The sequence below is a fragment of the Herpailurus yagouaroundi genome, unplaced genomic scaffold (assembly GCF_014898765.1).
Source record: "Herpailurus yagouaroundi ecotype Mexico unplaced genomic scaffold, PumYag 191, whole genome shotgun sequence".
Lineage (NCBI taxonomy): Eukaryota > Metazoa > Chordata > Mammalia > Carnivora > Felidae > Herpailurus > Herpailurus yagouaroundi.
In genome coordinates, this window is record NW_024412422.1 from 2,407,501 (window position 1) to 2,424,595 (window position 17,095).

General features: G+C 48.5%; 1 protein-coding gene across 5 annotated transcripts in view; it reads right to left on the reverse strand.

Annotated features, from left to right (window-relative positions):
- Positions 1-17,095, reverse strand: part of ACACB (acetyl-CoA carboxylase beta) — a 114,772-nt gene that overhangs the window by 10,905 nt on the left and 86,772 nt on the right. For all 5 annotated transcript variants that reach the window (XM_040443626.1, XM_040443627.1, XM_040443628.1 and 2 more), the window contains 13 exons: positions 16,336-16,392; positions 16,051-16,092; positions 14,830-15,045; positions 13,069-13,224; positions 12,127-12,330; positions 11,135-11,290; positions 7,812-7,934; positions 7,439-7,708; positions 6,427-6,524; positions 5,284-5,404; positions 3,625-3,735; positions 2,362-2,505; positions 1,395-1,515 (listed from right to left, as the gene is read on the reverse strand). In XM_040443626.1, coding sequence (XP_040299560.1) covers positions 1,395-1,515; positions 2,362-2,505; positions 3,625-3,735; positions 5,284-5,404; positions 6,427-6,524; positions 7,439-7,708; positions 7,812-7,934; positions 11,135-11,290; positions 12,127-12,330; positions 13,069-13,224; positions 14,830-15,045; positions 16,051-16,092; positions 16,336-16,392 — 1,819 coding nt within the window. The remainder of the gene's footprint in view (positions 1-1,394; positions 1,516-2,361; positions 2,506-3,624; positions 3,736-5,283; positions 5,405-6,426; positions 6,525-7,438; positions 7,709-7,811; positions 7,935-11,134; positions 11,291-12,126; positions 12,331-13,068; positions 13,225-14,829; positions 15,046-16,050; positions 16,093-16,335; positions 16,393-17,095) is intronic.

Here is a 17,095-nt window from a genome sequence, read left to right on the forward strand (position 1 = left end):
GAGCCTGGAGCCTGTTTCCGATTCTGTGTCTCCCTCTCTCTCTGCCCCTCCCCTTTTCATGCTCTGTCTCTCTCTGTCCCAAAAATAAATAAACGTTGAAAAAAAAAATTTTTTTTAAATAAATAAAAAAAATTAAAAAAAAAAAAAAGAAAGCAAAGCAAAGCAGAACAAAACCCTCCAAAAACATGGTTGCAGAAAATACCCCAAGTCAGGAACTCAGCCCATTTGGAACATCCAACCGTATCAGCTCCTGCCAATGCCAAAGGCACGGAGATCCTAATCCCAAGGATCAGCCCAGGAGGCAAAGAGAGCTGACAGGGCCCCTTCAGAAGGTGGGATTTGGGGAAGGGACCACCTGCCCGGGGAAACCTCATCCTCAATGTGCCGGCAGTAGCTTAATAACATTTAAACGTTAACTGGGGGGCATCTTCAATTTCAGAGAGAGACAGAGGGAGAGGGAGAGAAGAGGGGAGTCGGGGAGGGGCGGGGGAGGAGGGGAAGGGAGATGACTTGGGGAGGGGGAGGGGACAGAACATGATGGTGCCAATTGCAGCCGTCCCTTTAAAGGAAGCATTGGCGCCCTGGTGTCCTGTGACTCCGGTTTGGCCAAGGACAAAGGAGCCAGGTGACGCGAGGGTCACAAGCCGCCAGCGAGGGAGGCTGGGTGCCTGAGAACAAAGCAGCCCAACTCCCGTGTCTGCCCGAGGGCTGGCCTGACTAGATGGGGAAAATGGTCAGAAACAAGGTGGACATTTTTTTAGGCAAGATAAAGCCATCCCCCTCAGAGCTCACGGGGAAGAAAGCTGGAGAGAGGCACAAGAGGGGCAAGCGAGCCGCGGGGTATCCTGAGCCGGCAGCGCCCGGCGCGCCCCTGACGGGCACCCCTCCTGCACCACGCAGCTGGACGGGCAGGCGGATCCCTAAAGGCAGCGGCATCTGAAATTCCAGACTCGGGATCATGGTAACGGGCTCAGCTCAGCTTCCCTGGGGTGTTCTGCTTGCTCAGGAGGTAATCAAATACCTGCTTGCCCCTTTCAGAGAGGGGGTGGGGGGGTGTAGTCTTGTCTTTGAAACCCTGACGTCTGCATTTGCCTATGTAACCACGGGGCAGCTCGGAGGGAGGCCAGGCCCCCTGTTGCGCTTTCCCTGCATCTGCCGGCCCGAGGACCCCAGAGCCTGTGCCCACCGCTTCTTTATTAACGACTTAGGAAAAGTATAGAGAAAAGTGCCCCCCACCCCCGGCCTCCACTCCCTCTGCGTTTGATCTCAGGTGTCCCCCTCCGGGATGTGTGACCAAGGGAGGGTCGGGGCTTCTACCAGAGGGCCCCTTCACGCCTTCTTTTCAGAAAAGAAACCCAAGAGCCAGGTCTCCGGCAAAGCACTTAGGGACTCACTTGGGTGAGGCCGTCCTGCAAGCAGCCACCGGGGGTCGTAGGGAGCCCTGGACGGGAAGAATCCAATTTCTCGGTCAATGGGGTCCGAGGGTGTGGTGATGGGGACTGGACTGCGATTATCCTAGAAGAGAAAACGGCCTCAGTCTTCCATGCCGGTCAGCCATGCCTGTGATCTGCTTCTCTCCTCCGACCATGATCATGCCTGCCTGCGCCGCAGAACCCTGCCCGAATTAGCCAGTCATCGCCAGCATGAGTGGCGTTTGGTGAGGGCCTGCCAAGGTGCAGGTTCTCAACACCATTGTACTGAATCACCAAGGGAGCTCCCTAGGGTAGGTGCTATTGTTATTCCCATTTCACAGATGAGGAAACTGAGGCCCAGGAAGATGCACAGACTGTCCCAAGGTCTCACTGCTAGCGATGAGGAAGCCAAGAATCGGATCCAGCCCGACTGCAAAGCTTCAGGGTTCTCTATTGTTCAGTGTTACCTCTTTTGATGAGACGCAAGGCCACCCCTTTATAAAGGATCAGCACATAGCATCTTACAATGGCATTAAAATTTTCTTTTAATGTTTACTTAGTTTTGAGAGAGAGGCAGAATGCGAGCAGGGGAGGGGCGGAGAGAGAGGGAGACACAGAATCCGAAGCAGGCTCCGGGCTCCGAGCTGTCAGCACAGAGCCCAACACGGGGCTCAAACTCATGAACCGTGAGATCACGACCTGAGCCGAAGTCAGATGCTTAACCAACTGAGCCACCCAGGCGCCCCAGTGGCATTTTTTTTTTTTTTTAAGCAAAATACAGCTAGACAGAGCTGGGTGTCTGAGAGGGAAGGAGGGAGGAGTGAAGAAAAATTAAGCCCAGCCACAAGGGTGGCACTTCCTGGTTCCCAAACTCCCATACCACCCAGCAAGTGAACCTGATGACAAAGTCTTCCAGACTCTACGGTGCAGAGTGGTGGGGATACTGGACCTTTGGCATATAGGACAGCCACTCCAGGATGGTGTACACGCCCTCGAAGTCGTCTGGCACAGTGACGTGGGAGACGCCGTTGTGATGCATGATCTGCACGCCGCCCAGCTGGTTGTTGGAGGTGTAAACCTCTCTGCCCAGGACCTGCTTTGACATGGCAAGGTTAGCAAGGGCCTGCCCGGCTCAGGCCCCTTCCACCTGTTCGGAAGTCATCTCCCTCGGCGGTCCTCAACCCTGGCCGCCCATGACAGTCACCCGGGAGTTTTCAAAACTCCCAATGCCCAGGCTGCATCCGGACCAATTACAGCAGAATCTTTTGAGGCTGGGACCCAGGCATCAGTACTTTTTCCTTAAACTTCTAGGTAGTTGGAACTCCGCGGCCCAATTTGAGGACCAGCGATCCAACCGATTACTTGGGTCTTCTCCAAGGCGAAACCCTACCGGGTATTTCTGATTCGGCAGGTTGGCACCGGGACCTGGGGATCTGCATTCGTAACAAGTTCCCGGGTGATGCTGCTGCTGGTTCCGGGACCAGACTTGCAGAACTTCAGTGGGATTTTATCAGACATTATCTTACCAAGGCTTTACAGCAACGTGGGGTATGTTTTCATACAGTGAAAACAGAATCCCAAACCGCACGCTCACCAGGCGTCATGGAGACAGAGATGGGATGGAAAGACACCAAAATTTTAGTAGGAGCAAAATTACTTTTTTGGGGGGTGGTCTTTTTCCACTTTTCTACAATATATAATGCCACCTTAATAATTTTTTTAAAATTTAAACTGTCAGCACACAAGAGTTTTAGCACAAGAGCCTAACACTTAGAAAAAAAATTGTTTTGGGGCGCCTGGGTGGCGCAGTCGGTTAAGCGTCTGACTTCAGCCAGGTCACGATCTCGCGGTCTGGGAGTTCGAGCCCCGCGTCGGGCTCTGGGCTGATGGCTCAGAGCCTGGAGCCTGTTTCCGATTCTGTGTCTCCCTCTCTCTCTGCCCCTCCCCCGTTCGTGCTCTGTCTCTCTCTGTCCCAAAAATAAATAAACGTTGAAAAAAAAAATTTTTTTTTTAAAATAAAATTTAAAAAAAGAAAAAAATTGTTTTGGCTCCTGAGAGACCCAGATGAGTACAAATTGGAAAAACAGCTCCTAGCTCAGTTGGAATGACACTGGTTTCATACTGAGAAAAGTCCTCCATTGGGAGACAGTGGTTATGTTAAAATGAGTCCTGGCCCCACACGCCCACCCCCTACAGTCTCCTTTTCGGTCACCTTGTTGAGAGCGCTGGCTCCTGTCAGGATGATGTGCGAATTTTCCACCTGGATCACTCGCTGGCCCAGCCTCACCAAGTAGGCCCCGATCCCAAGGGCTCGGCAGGTCACCTGTGGAGACAGCAGCCCTTTGGAATTGGTGTGGTTGGGGAGGGAAAGCCCAGGAACCCACTGGGCACACGTGGAGGGTACGATCTGGCCACTGGTGGCCTGGCAGGTGACCAAATGGCACAGGCACAGGCCACTCCTTCGGGCTCACCTAACCTTGGTTTCCAGAAAGAATGTGGTTAATGAAGAAGAGTGTTGTGAGGATAGACAGCAGACACAGAATGTTCTGGTTGTTGCCTCACACAAGGCATAGCGTATATGTAGTTCTTCTGAGCCATGGTAGCCTCTCACACAGCCACAGGGCATCTGGGAGTGCGTGCAAAACTGGTGATATCTGACTAAGGTCTATACCAAGGTAAGAGTGTTGTGCCAATGTCAATGTCCTGGGTTCGATAATGTATTACGTAGGATACTGCCTAGGGGGAAGCTGGGTGAGGGGGACAGAGGACCTCTCTATACTGGCTTATAACTTCTGGTGAGTCAGTCGTAAACTTTTTCAAAATTATATATATCTATATAGCTATCTATCTATATCTATCTATATATACATATATATAAATACATACATACACACATATATATGTCATCATATATAATTATATATACGATATATGTCATATATAATTACATATTACATCATCATATATAATTATATGATATGTGATATGTCATAATGTATATGTTATATCATTATATATGTGTGATATGTATTATCATGTAATTATATATTATATATGTCATATCATGTCATATATATGTCATATATCATGATGTCACCATCATAATGATATATATACATTATGACATATATCATATATATCATATTGATATAAATGATATTATATATGATACATACAAAATATGTACTTTGGAACATATAAAAATACATATCTTTTGTAGATATTAATATATATAGATTTTGAAACATATATGAAATATATGTAAATGAGATGCAGAACACTAGCCTAAGGAAGACACTCATGGCCACATTTTCCACCCAGGAAACTGAAGATCCAACACCGAATGTAAAGATAAGGTCTTAAACGACAATCTACCATGAAAGAGTAGTATTACCAGAAACAGCAAATATTTTTGAAAAGGCCAAGGGAGGGAAGTGGAGATATTCATTCAGTACCAATTAAAACCCGACAAAAGTTCTTCTAAATACTCAGTACCTTTTAAATAAGAAGATACATTTTGAGATAATTGTTAAAACTGACCCCCGAACCAGGTTTCAAGGATATTAAAGTATTGCTGTTGATGTTGGTGTAAGAACAGTACTGTCATTTTGTAAAAAAGCATGGCGGGGGCAGGTCTTTATCTAGTAAAGATCTGCATCGGAGCATCCACAGATGGAAAGACAGGGCCAGGGGCTTCCTTTAAAATATCCCCAAACAGGAGAGCAGAGGGACCGAGGGGGCAGGACGAGCTGCTGGCTGACAATCCCTGCAACTGCATGATGAACGCACGGGGCTCTTTACTTCCGGGACGCTTACAAAGATTCCATAAGAGAAAGGCGAAAAGGAAAAGGAAGTATAATAGGAGACTCACCATACTGATGGTGACGATCTCTTCGTAAGCTAGGGAGGACTCCCCTGCAATCATGCCCGAGCCCTTGAGGTTCTCCACGCCCAGGCCACGGTCCTTCCCGATGATATCCGTGATGACATACCTTCAGGAACCGAGCATGGATTCAAGACCAAGCTCTAGCCCAGAAAAATTCAAGGCGGACGCACTTCCCCGGGACCCAGGGTAGGAGGGACGGACGAGCAAGGTGAGGGAACAGAAGGTGACAAAGCAGCCAGGGGTGAAAGGAAAGCAGAGGTCTAGGACCTTCACAGTTGGTCCTGAATTTTCTAGAAGGGCAAGTACAGCATCAGTAATTATCACCCTTCCAACCAAAGATGTCTGCCTATTTGGAGGCTATCCTCATGAAATGTTGCTCCCACCCTGCCTACCTCCAAAAACCATCTAGAATAGCGTTTGGTCTACAGAGAGATGGGGAAAGCCACTTAGTTCACAGTCAGTCAATCAACCAATCAGTCAGTCAAGAGATTCTATGGCCACAGAAGTGTAAGCCACTATACAGCCCAGCCCCTGTTAAAGATTCACAAGACACTGCAACCGTTAAAGGTTCTGAGAAGGCCTGCAGTAAAGATACTTTTTAGATCTCCTTTAAATCCAGTGTTCCTCAACTTACTTGATTATGGAACTTTTTCTACACTACCCCCCCCCCAACATATCACCAATTAACATTCCAGAAAACCTAGCTGGGAAATTCTGATTTTGTCAACCTCACTAAAACAAAACAAAACAAAACACCTGCAAAACTCCCTGGAAAAGATAGCTGGTAGCTGGTAGCCTTGAACCTTCTCACTGGAGCAGACTCCCACCTTGCCTACACCTTACCAGCCTGCCAAATCGCTGCTGTGTCAGTCTGGCTAATTTGGGCATAAACATGAGCTGGCAGCTCCGGGGAACCCATCTAATTCTTCTTGCGTGAGGTACTATTTTTATGAAAGCTGTGACTCGTTTTGGGATGGCAAGGAAGGGCTCAGGGGTCCCCTCTGTACAAACACCACCAGCCCATTTGAAAACATCACCCACAAGCCCAGAGGCAATGAGAGGGATTGCCCATTAGCAGCTGAAATCGACCAGAGGCAAAATGAAGGAGCTACCTGATAAATTACTTACCTGGACTCTCCCTCTTCCTCGATGTGTTTACAACGGACAGAGTTTAGGGAGCTGATTCTGGTGTAGTCTTGAGGCGTCAGGTACAGGTATTTAAATCCCTTAAAAATATATATACTGCAGTGAGGCTGTGAATTCAGCTCCCTGCACTCGACAGCCAATGTTTTTTATAAAAAACCACAACGCTATAGGGGCGGAGGTTAATAACGAGTCAACAATGTGTTAACAGCCTAGTTAACATGTCTGATGTTAATACCATATTCATAACGGCTATAAACTGAAGGTCTGATCAGTGCTAAGAGCTTTCCACTCATCTTTACACACAACCTCACATTTTTCCTGCTCCGATTCAGTTCCTCAACGATCCTTTCATCGTTGCTCCCCTGAAGGGTCTCTTTTGTTCCCTTCTTGCCAGCTCCCTCCACCAAATTTTATTATATAGTTTACGAACCATGCGTATGTATGCGTATCTATATATGTGTGTGTGTACGTATGTATACATGCTTTTTACATGAAAAGAATAATTTTTGCCCCTCTGGCAGAGGCAGGATCACCCCCTTGAGAATGCATGCTTTGCCTGCAAAAAATAACTGTCCCCTGCAGTTCCCCGTCATGAAATGCGCGCTTTTCTCTCATTCACTGCGCCTTTATCGTGGCTGGTGCCTCTACGTCTCCCAGATCATTTCTGAGAATTCTCTGAGGCCAGGGACTATGTCTCATTCACCTTTGTATCCTTCATGTACAGTGCATTCAGGAGGTGCTCAGCCTATATTAGCTCAACGTGTATAAACTTGTCTTCATTATCGTTCCCCTAAGGTGCCTTTTTAGGACATTTTTTCCTAATTGCCACCCCGTCTCATGAAATGTTAATACTGATCAACTTTATACGCCTTTTGTGTCTGTTCGTAGCTCTGTGCTTTGTACGCAAAGACCGCTAAGATTTTTTCCGCCCCCTTGTGGGCGCCATCAACCCCACCAGGTGGCGCCACACCGCCAGGCTGGCTGTGTGACGTACTTTGTGGGGGTCTCCTGGGTCCACCCAAGCCACCTGGAACATGTGCTTGATCTCCTCTGCAAGGCCGATACAGGCCCCGCTGTTGGCTGCGAGGTAGATTTTGGGGATACCCTCCGCTCGGGCCATCTCAGACGCACGCAGATACAAAAGGTCTTCTCCCAGGCCGAAGGATCCAATGCGGAAGGTGATGTCATTGCTGATGACGATCGCGTCCCGCCCTTCTGGATACTCTCGGGTCTTAAACCTCATCTTGAAGGCCACCATGCCCACCTGCCGAGGGGATGCACACACGAGGAAAACGGTTTGTTTCTTCAGGAGGACATTTTTGGAAAGGGTGATTCCAGCCAGGGGCTGGGCTCTGCTGAATTCTTGCCTCATTTCCTCCAGGGAGGCGGTTCATCTCCACCAGCTGGCCCTGAGGGTCCAGCACAAGCTCGGTGTATGTCAGGATGTCTTTGGGGTAGTCGTCTGTGGAGCCCCACAGTTTAAGGAGAGCCTAGGGACAGGGAAAGAAAGAGAAAACCTGAAGTCACCATTAGGGAGGCACATTTTCTAGTTCTCTCTTTTTTTAAAGCATCCACTCTTTAAAGCACGCACAGAAAAACCACACAGAATAATAAATACCCAAGCACCTACCTCGTGGTTTTGTCAAATCCTAATTTTTCCGCGGTTGCTTATGAATTTTTTTAAGGGAAGAAGAAAAATGCAGTTGAGGCCCCTGGTGTAGCCCTCCCCAACCCGTCCCTCCCCAACCCCAGATAACCGTCTGTCTTGAACTCAGCGTCTACTAGTCCCGTGCATGCTTTTATGCATTATATATGCATACATTTAAAACATGCTGGGCGCCTGGCTGGCTCAGTGGGAAGAACACGTGACTCTTGATCTCGGGGTCATAAGTTCGAGTCCCACGTGAGGATCGAGAGTTGTGTGCTCTTCCCACCGCACCAGCCATTTTTAAAACCAATTTTAAAACCAATTTTAAAACCTGCATGATTTTAAAATTTAAATAAATGGTCTGGCCCTGGACACATCCTTCTGTACCTTGCCCCATCGGCTCCCCCGTAGGTGTGAGAAATGTATCCATAATGAGAAATTTAACTCTGGTTCATTTTTTCTACTATTCAGTTTCCATGGTGTGAGTAGATCATAATTTACTTATTCATAGCCTTTTCTAAGGAACATTTAGGTTGCTTCCAATTCTGCAGTACTAACAATAAGGCCGTAACGAGCATTCTGATGGTCTCTTCTTATAAACCTGGATGAGTCTCGCCAGGTAGGTACCGAGGAGCGGAATTGCTGGGCCACTGGGTTGGTGAAGCTTCAAGTTTGATCAATATTACCAAACTGCTCTCTCATTTTTTTATGTTTATTTTTAGTTTTGAGAGAGAGAGAGAGAGAGTGCGCGCGCGCGCGCGCGCGCACAAGTGGGGGAGGGGCAGAGACAGAGAGGGAGACAGAATTTGAAACAGGCTCCATCCAGGCTCTGAGCTGTCAGTGCAGAGCCCGACACAGGGCTCGAACTCACCAACGGTGAGATCATGACCTGAGCCGAAGTCGGACACTTAACCAACTGAGCCACCCAGGCGCCCCCTGCTCTCTCATTTTTAAAGACCCTTTACAGGTCCAGTAAGAAGGCATAAGAACTCCTTTGTTCCATGCACTTGCCAATACCTGTTTTGTCAAATATTTTAACGTTCACCTGTCTGCTGGGTGTGAAATTATACTGCGGTATTAATCTGTTCTCTACTGATTATTAAGGAGAGCCTCTGAATACACTTATCGACCACGGGAGTTTCTTTTTTGCCAATTTCCTCCTGTTTGTAATTCCCGTCCATATTTTTTATAGTTTTCCCTGTTTTTTTTTTTTTTTTTTTCTAACTGATTTATACGTGCTCTTTAGATAATCTGTTGTAATCCCTTGCTGGTAACAGGCATTGAAACATATTCTTCCAAGCTGGGACTCATCTTTCCTTTTTTGCATCAAGAACTTCAAAATTTTAATATAGTCAAGTTTATGGGTCTTTTCCTGTACAGCTTATGCTTTAAACTGACTCCAAGTAGCTTTAATCCCCTTGAAATTTATTTCTGTGTGCTAGATAAGGTAGAAATCAAAACTTACTTTTTCCAATTAGATAAATCCTCCTTTACCCATGCAGGATATGCGCCAAGATACCCAGCGGATGCGTGAAACCCCTGACAGTACTGAACCCTATATATGCCATTGTTTTTCTATACATATGATAAAGTTTAATTTATAAATAGGCACAGTAAAATTAATAATAAAAGAACAATTATAACAATACACTATAATAAAAGTTATGTGAACACAGTCTCTCTCTCTCTCTCCCAGAATGTCTTATTGTACTAAACTCACCCTTCTTCCTGTGATGGCAGGAGATGATAACATGCCTACACGATGGGCTAAAGTGAGATGCCTGATGTAGGTACTGTGACATAGCGTTGGGCTAACACTGAACTTCTGACCACACGTCAGAAGGAGGAACCTCTGGTTCCAGACTGCCGTTGACCACAGGTAACTGAAACCATGGAAAACGAAGCCACGGATAAGAGGGAACTACTGTACCTTTCGGTGACGTTCACTCCCTTGATTCACAATCCCACCTCTGCCTTCGGTCAAGGCTGTTTGTGAGTGGGTCTGATTTTAGGCTCTATGCTGTTCCACTGGTCTACTTGTCTGGCTCTATTGCAACAGCACACCGAAAAAAGTACTGCTACTTTAAAACAAGTGATGACGTTTGTTAAGACAAGTCCTCTTGCCTTTAGTTCTTTGTTTTTGCTATTCACAGCTTTTGCTTTTCCATACGAATTTTGCAGTTTCACCAAAAAAAACCCTCTGGAATTACGCTGAATTATTCATTTGGGCATGAATGTTGTCCATACTATTCTGTCTCTTTATCTAAAAGAAAGGGGATGGGGGCGCCTGGGTAGCTCAGTCAGTTAAGTGACCAACTTCGGCTCGGGTCATGATCTCGCAGTTTGCGAGCTCGAGCCCCGCATCGGGCTCTGTGCTGACAGCTCGGAGCCTGGAGCCTGCTTCCGATTCTGTGTCTCCCTCTTTATCTGCCCCTCCCCTGCTCATGCTCTGTCTCTGTTTCCTTCAAAAGTAAATAAAAGAATGATACTGCACTGACAACAGTGAATGGATTCCATTAGGGTGGAATTTTATTTGCTGAGACCCATTTTCCTGTATTTTCCAATGAACACTTCAATCACTAGGAAAACACAACAAGACACTGTTTTTAAAAAGTAGACTAAAAGTTCCTTAAAGCTAGTGACTCCACCCTCTTCCTCAGGGTCGACCCACCCATAGCATGGTGCCTGGAATGTGGCAGGTACAGACCTTCACAAATGAGCTCTTAATAAACAAGCTTTCAAAAGGCCAGGAGGAAACACACCAAAATTATTAAGCAATGTGTCTTTAGGACACGGAACCATGAGTCACTTTTTTCTTTTTTTCCACGCTCCTTTATTTTCCTAAGCTTCTGGATTACGTGACTTTCTAACATGCGGAGGAAAGTAGGTTCATTTTAGACAAGACGCTAGGAAGGCATTCCCAATACGGAGTTCTTTAGGCTGGGGTCTTCAGGAGAGTAACTAAGGACGGGGAGGGGTGTGGGGCGGGTGGAATCCCTGGGGGGACCCGGGGTGGTGCCCCAGGAAAGCCACAGGACTTGCCTGCCTGAACATCTCCGGGAAGTCATACACGTAGGTGGTGCCCAGGGACTGGGCCTGGAATCGCTTGGCCTGAAGCAGATCCTTGGTGACGTAGGGAGTGTTGATCAGCATCCCGTGCTGGGGGCCCTGTTTGTTGCCAAAGGAGTGAAACATGATCTGGGAAGACAGAAAGAGAAACAGAGTGAAGGAGGGGACTCCCAGAGAGCCAGGCTCCCGTCCAATTTACTCCCATCCTCCTCAACGAAAAGGCGGCGGAAAGAAGCAAAGCACATCACATCACGTGACAAAGCGCATGCCCCAGAGAGCTAATCTTTTCTCTGCCACTGTGGGCAACCAGCACGAGAAGGGACAGTGACAGGTATGGGAGCGTAGCTCCAAAAATGTGACTATCATAGGTCTTTACACACGCGCAAAAACTGGTGAAATCTGAATAGAGTCCACATCTGTGTTATTAGCACTGTACCAACGTCAACTGCCTGTCATGACAAGGCCCCATTGTTTACAGTGCTATCATTGGGGGAGGTCGGGTCAAGGGTGCTTGGGAACTCTCTGCAGTAATGTTTTCCCCTCTACTATTTTTCCAACCTCCTGATACTCTCTAATCGCTTAAAAATAAAAAGTTATAGATGTAATGGAAGTCAATGGGATATTTGATTTGGTTTACAAAGATCTGTTCTAAAACACGGCTGGGGAAAATACCCATTGCCCTAAGTGAGCCAGCCTTATGGGAGCTGCACAACGGTGACCCACGGCACTCCGCATCTTATCCCAAATATCGGTCCTCGAATGGATCAAACTTTGGATTGATTCTCCTTCCCAGAGGAATGAACAACCGGCATGCAGAAGCTGACACGTCTACCGTAAACTCAAAGCAGCCACCCCAATCCAGCAGATGGCCACCAAACATCATTTCAGTCTGTGTCTTGCTCTCTCGAGCGGACGGACCCCGACTGCACTTTGAGGTGGGTCTCCGTGGGCCCGCCCAGCCTTACGTTTCCAGATCTGGGGTCGGTGACTTCTTTGTAGAGGCTGATGTCCAGGTAGTAGCCCGATTCGTTGGTGATGAACAGGCGGATGGGAACAGCACTGCCGGTGGTGGTCTGGCGGATGTTGATCTTGACCTCAGCCTGCAGCACGCGGAGTTTCCACAGCCGGCTGCCGTAGCGCATAACCATGGAACGCACGGACTCCTCGATCTGCCCCCAAATCACAGCAATTCCACTCTCAGGCCCCAATCCAGGCACACTGGTAATACACAGGTCTAGCTATTTATAAATAGTTGCGATAACAACGGAACGATGAGGGACACTGAAGGCAAAACACCTGTGACACAGTACGGACCCAGAAATAGCCACGTGCTAAGTACATGAAGAGCATGATCTCATTTCATCTCATAATTACTCCGAGAGGGCGGCATTTTTATGCCTCACTGACAGATGAGGAAACTGAGACTGGCAAGTAACAGAGCTAGTGCGCCTACATTATATCAATCTTTATCTGCACCGTGTAGCTCGAGCCTTTGCATTTTCTTTTCCTGGGAACTATGTGGGTTGATGGAGACGGGGCATCAGCACGGGCCCTCTGCACCCCACAGATGCCACGCTGACGTCCCAGGACTTCTTTCATCCCAGAATCACCAGCACCAACCCTGCCTGTTCATGAAGAACCAGCCACGGGAGAACGGTTTTCTATCCCCTTCCCTCCTATGCACGGTCCCCAAGAGCCCAAGGAGCCAGGAACCAGGGATGAAATTTGGGGCATTCGCGTCATCCCAAGAGTGAAGCATGCTGCCCGGGAAAGGGTGAACATCAGAACAGGGATAACCCTAAGGGGGTGGCAAAAACATTGCTCTGGAACTTCATGGACAGGAGGTTGTCCACCTGCAGCCACAGGCCCAGGGAAAGTTGAACCCACTGCCTCCCCAGAGGCGAGACCTTGAAGGGGTCCATGATGACGGTGGGCACGAAGTTCAGGAAGATGTGGTTGCAGTCGGTGCGCACACTGGTGTTGTTGAACGCCACCTCCAGCTCATCCATGGCTTCCAGGAGCAGACGCTCACCCTCGTTCTGCAGGTACTCAAAGGAGGCTTCCTGCCAAAGTGGGAGGGACAGACGCTAAGGCAAGGGGCGCAGGGCTGGAAACAGGGCCTCAGACACACAAGGAGAGAGGAAAACATTTCCCCTCCCCCGAAAAGTATGCCCAGCGAGTATACGCCGCCAAGCCCTGCCTCTGAAGGTGAAGGCACGTCAAAGGCTGTCCAGCGTCCTGACCCTGCCTTCTATCTTCTGTAGTGTGATGCTCTGACCACTGGGGGCCTCCCTGACCCCGGAGGGACCTCCGCTTCCAGGGTTACCGATTCCGAGAGACAGTCAAAATGACTCACCCCAAAGTGAGTGCACTTTGCAAATGCAAACCAACCAATTTTCAGAGCACACACTTCCTCTTCGGGGCTCTCGCATTCCAAGTCACTGTCCACCTGCCCTAATCACCCCAGGCCCAGGTGCCGGACAACTAGAGACAGCCCCTCAGTTCCAGAACCTCCTGAGATTATTCAAACAAGCCAAACCCAAGCCGGCCTACCCTGCCGCACCTGATCCTTCCTGCAGAAACCACCACAAAGGTTCTTATCCACGTTTCCCCCTCCTCCCCGGCTTTTCGGCCGCCCCTGGTGCTTCCCCATGTGGCTCCCTGTGTAAGGTGTGCCCCCACTCTTGGGATCTGAGAGTGACAATCTTTTCAGTGGTAACTGCTTCCTGAGCTATCAGCCTTACTGTACCTGAAAATAATAAGACCCCTGGAGGTAGCTAGTTGACTGAGGCAGCAAAAAACTGACATTAGCTTAACATCGATCAATAGAGGATTAGGAAAAAACAAAACAAAACAAAACCACACACACGGTACATCCAGGCAAAGACAGAGCATGAGGCATACCATCTTCATCAACACGGGAGATGAGGTCTACGAGGCCCTGACCAGTAAAAGAGCAACAGTATTCAAACGGTTGGTCCACCGGGAGCCCCGCCCACAACACTACACCTGCAACTCAGGTCATGGTCATGATCTCACAGTTCCTTGAGTTCGAGCCCCGCGTCGGGCTCTGTGCTGACAGCTCAGAGCCTGGAGCCTGCTTCGGATTCTGTGTCTCCCTCTCTCTCTGCCCCTCCCCTGCTCACGCTCCCACGCTCTCACACTCTCTCTCTCTCTCAAAAATAAACATTAAAAAATTTTTTTCTAAGTAGTTTTCAGGGGTGCCTGGCTGGCTCAGTCAGTTAAGTGTCCAACTCTTGGTTTTGGCTCAGGTCACGATCTCATGGTTCGTGAGTCTGTGCCCCACGTCGGGCCCCGAGCTGACAGCACAGAGCCTGCTTGGGATTTCTCTCTCACTCTTTCTCTCTGCCCCTCCCCGGCTCGCTCTCTTTCTCTCTCAGAAAGTAAACAAATAAACATGAAAAAAAAATTTTAATAAAAAACCATACTTTCCAGTGTGATTTGAAAAGCTCGCAACAGAATCACAGATGACTTTTCTGGCTGTGTTGGAAAATGATCACGCACTCAGTAGGCACATACAAGCAACTCCCTGAGTACGCCAGGACTCTGCTACCTGCTCAATTCCCTTCACGCGGACAGAGCGAAGGGAAGGCCAGCGCGCGAGGGACAGGTTCAGGGGGAGAAAGAAACACTCCACGACGTTTTACCTTCGTAATGAGGTCCGAGTGCCTGATGATGGCGCGGATGAAGAATCTGTGGTCTGTCACCTCCGCGCCTTCTTTCACTTTGGCGGCGCCCAGGTACAGGTGCATCTTGTGGTTGGCGCAGGGCACGGCGGTCAGATCGAAGCTGCGCATCCGGCTGAGCTCCAGCTGGAAGGCCAGGGCGGGTTCCAGGTGACGGTAAATGCGATCTTCTGCAAACTGCGGGCCGGCCAGAGAGCGAAGACGGACAGACACACAGACAGACCCTGAATTTGACACTGGGGCCGCACGCCTGCCTGGTGGGCGCCCTGTCCTGCAGCCCCCTGGTGTTCGTCAGCTTAGCACTCAGGGGATGTAGCCTTCACGGTGTCACCCGTGGGCAGCTCTAGGGCTCAAGAGACTCAGGGTTTGGGAAGGTCCAGACAAGAGCCACGAGCACTGTAAGACCTGAGTGCCGGCACGAGCCTCTAAAAGCTCCCAGGTGAGTCTGCCCGGTCCCCAGCGCCTGCCAGCACAGCCTCTTCTCTGTCACAGCACAGGGTACCTCTCAGGAAGTCACTAAAGGCTGGGTTCTCTGTGGAAACTGGTCCCCGAAAGGAAGCGACAGACAGTGCTGGAGACCGAACTAGAGGCGAAGATGAAGACCCGAAAGAAAGGATGGGTCTTACGCAGAAATGGAAGGCTTTGGATAAATTAAACCACAGCACGCCGAACAGGATGGAGTCTGGAGTTTGTGATGGGAGTAAGCCTGCCTGTTCTAGAACAGGGATGAGCACAAGCTTTTCTTAAAGGGCCAGAGAGGGAATATATGAGGCTGGTGGGCCACACGGTCGGTCAGAGCCACGTGATCTCTGCCACTGGCACAAGAAAGCCACAGCAGAAGACAGGAGATCAGATGGGTGTGGCTGTGTTCCAGTCAAACTCCGTTTATAAAAACAGGCAGTCGGTCTGCAAGAACGTAAGAAAAAGAGGTTGGGAGAGCCATCTGAGGACAAAAGTGATCCAGATGAGGGAGAAACCAGAGTGAAGGCTAAAAGGGCAGGACGCATGGGATCTCAGCTCCACAGAGAAACACAATCCCAGGGGAAGGCTGGAGTTTACACAAAAGTTCCATGTCCGTTCTCGAAAACGGAGGTTACCTCAAGGACTGGGGACTGTACTCTTCCCGAATATCAAAGATGCCAGGGAGGCAAAAACAGTATCACTGCTTTCTTTACATCATACCTCATCTCTTGCTCTGAATGTGAAAAACTTCGGAAATTCTTTCTGCAAAAGAAATCCATAGACGAGACAATGAAATCAAGTAAGACTCATACAAATACTTGTTTTGTGATTTTTTTTTTTTAAAGCCATAACCCCATCTGTTTCCAGAATGAATCCTTTGAAAACCTTCTCTTGTCTAGTGATTGCTCTCTTCAACCCCCATCTACTAAGTAAACACCAAATCAACGGCACCGAGTCTTAAGGAATGTTAAAGACTCACACAGATGCACTGAGAATCACACTGACCTCTTGGGCAATCAGGAATGTGATTCTTCGGAGTCCATATTCCACAAGGATGTTTTTCTGCATTAAAAACCAAATATGTAATGGAATAGTATTTAGCCACAAAAAGAAATGAAGTACTGATACAAGTTCCCACATGGATGAACCTTGACAACATGATACTGAGTCAAAGACACCAGTCACAAAAGACCTCACATTGCGTGATTCCATTTATATGAAACATCCAGAATGGGCAGATACATAGAGACAGAAAGTAGATTAATCGCTGCCTAGGATGGGGAGGGTGTTTGGTTGAGGGAAAATGGGGAATGATTGCTAATAAGTTTTTTTGGTAGGTGGTGATGGTGAAAATGTTCTAAAATATATTTAGGGGTGCCTGGATGGCTCAGTCAGTTAAGAGTCTGACTCTCGATATCAGCTCAGGTTGTGATCTCACAGTCACAGGATCAAGCCCCATATCAGGCTCCATACCGGTCATGGAATCAGCTTAAGATTCTCTCTCTCCCTCTGTCTCTGTCCCTCCTCTCTCTCTCTCTCTCTCTCAAAATAAATAAACATTTAAAAAAAGTAAATAGTGGGGCGCCTGGGTGGCTCAAGTCAGTTAAGTATCTGACTTCAGCTTAGGTCATGATCTCATGGGCCATGGGTTCGGGCCCCACATCAGGCTCTGTGCTGACAGCTCAGAGCCTGGAGCCTGCTTTGGATTCTGTGTCTCCCTCTCTCTCTGCCGCTCCCCCATTCATGCTCTGTCTCTCTCCATCTC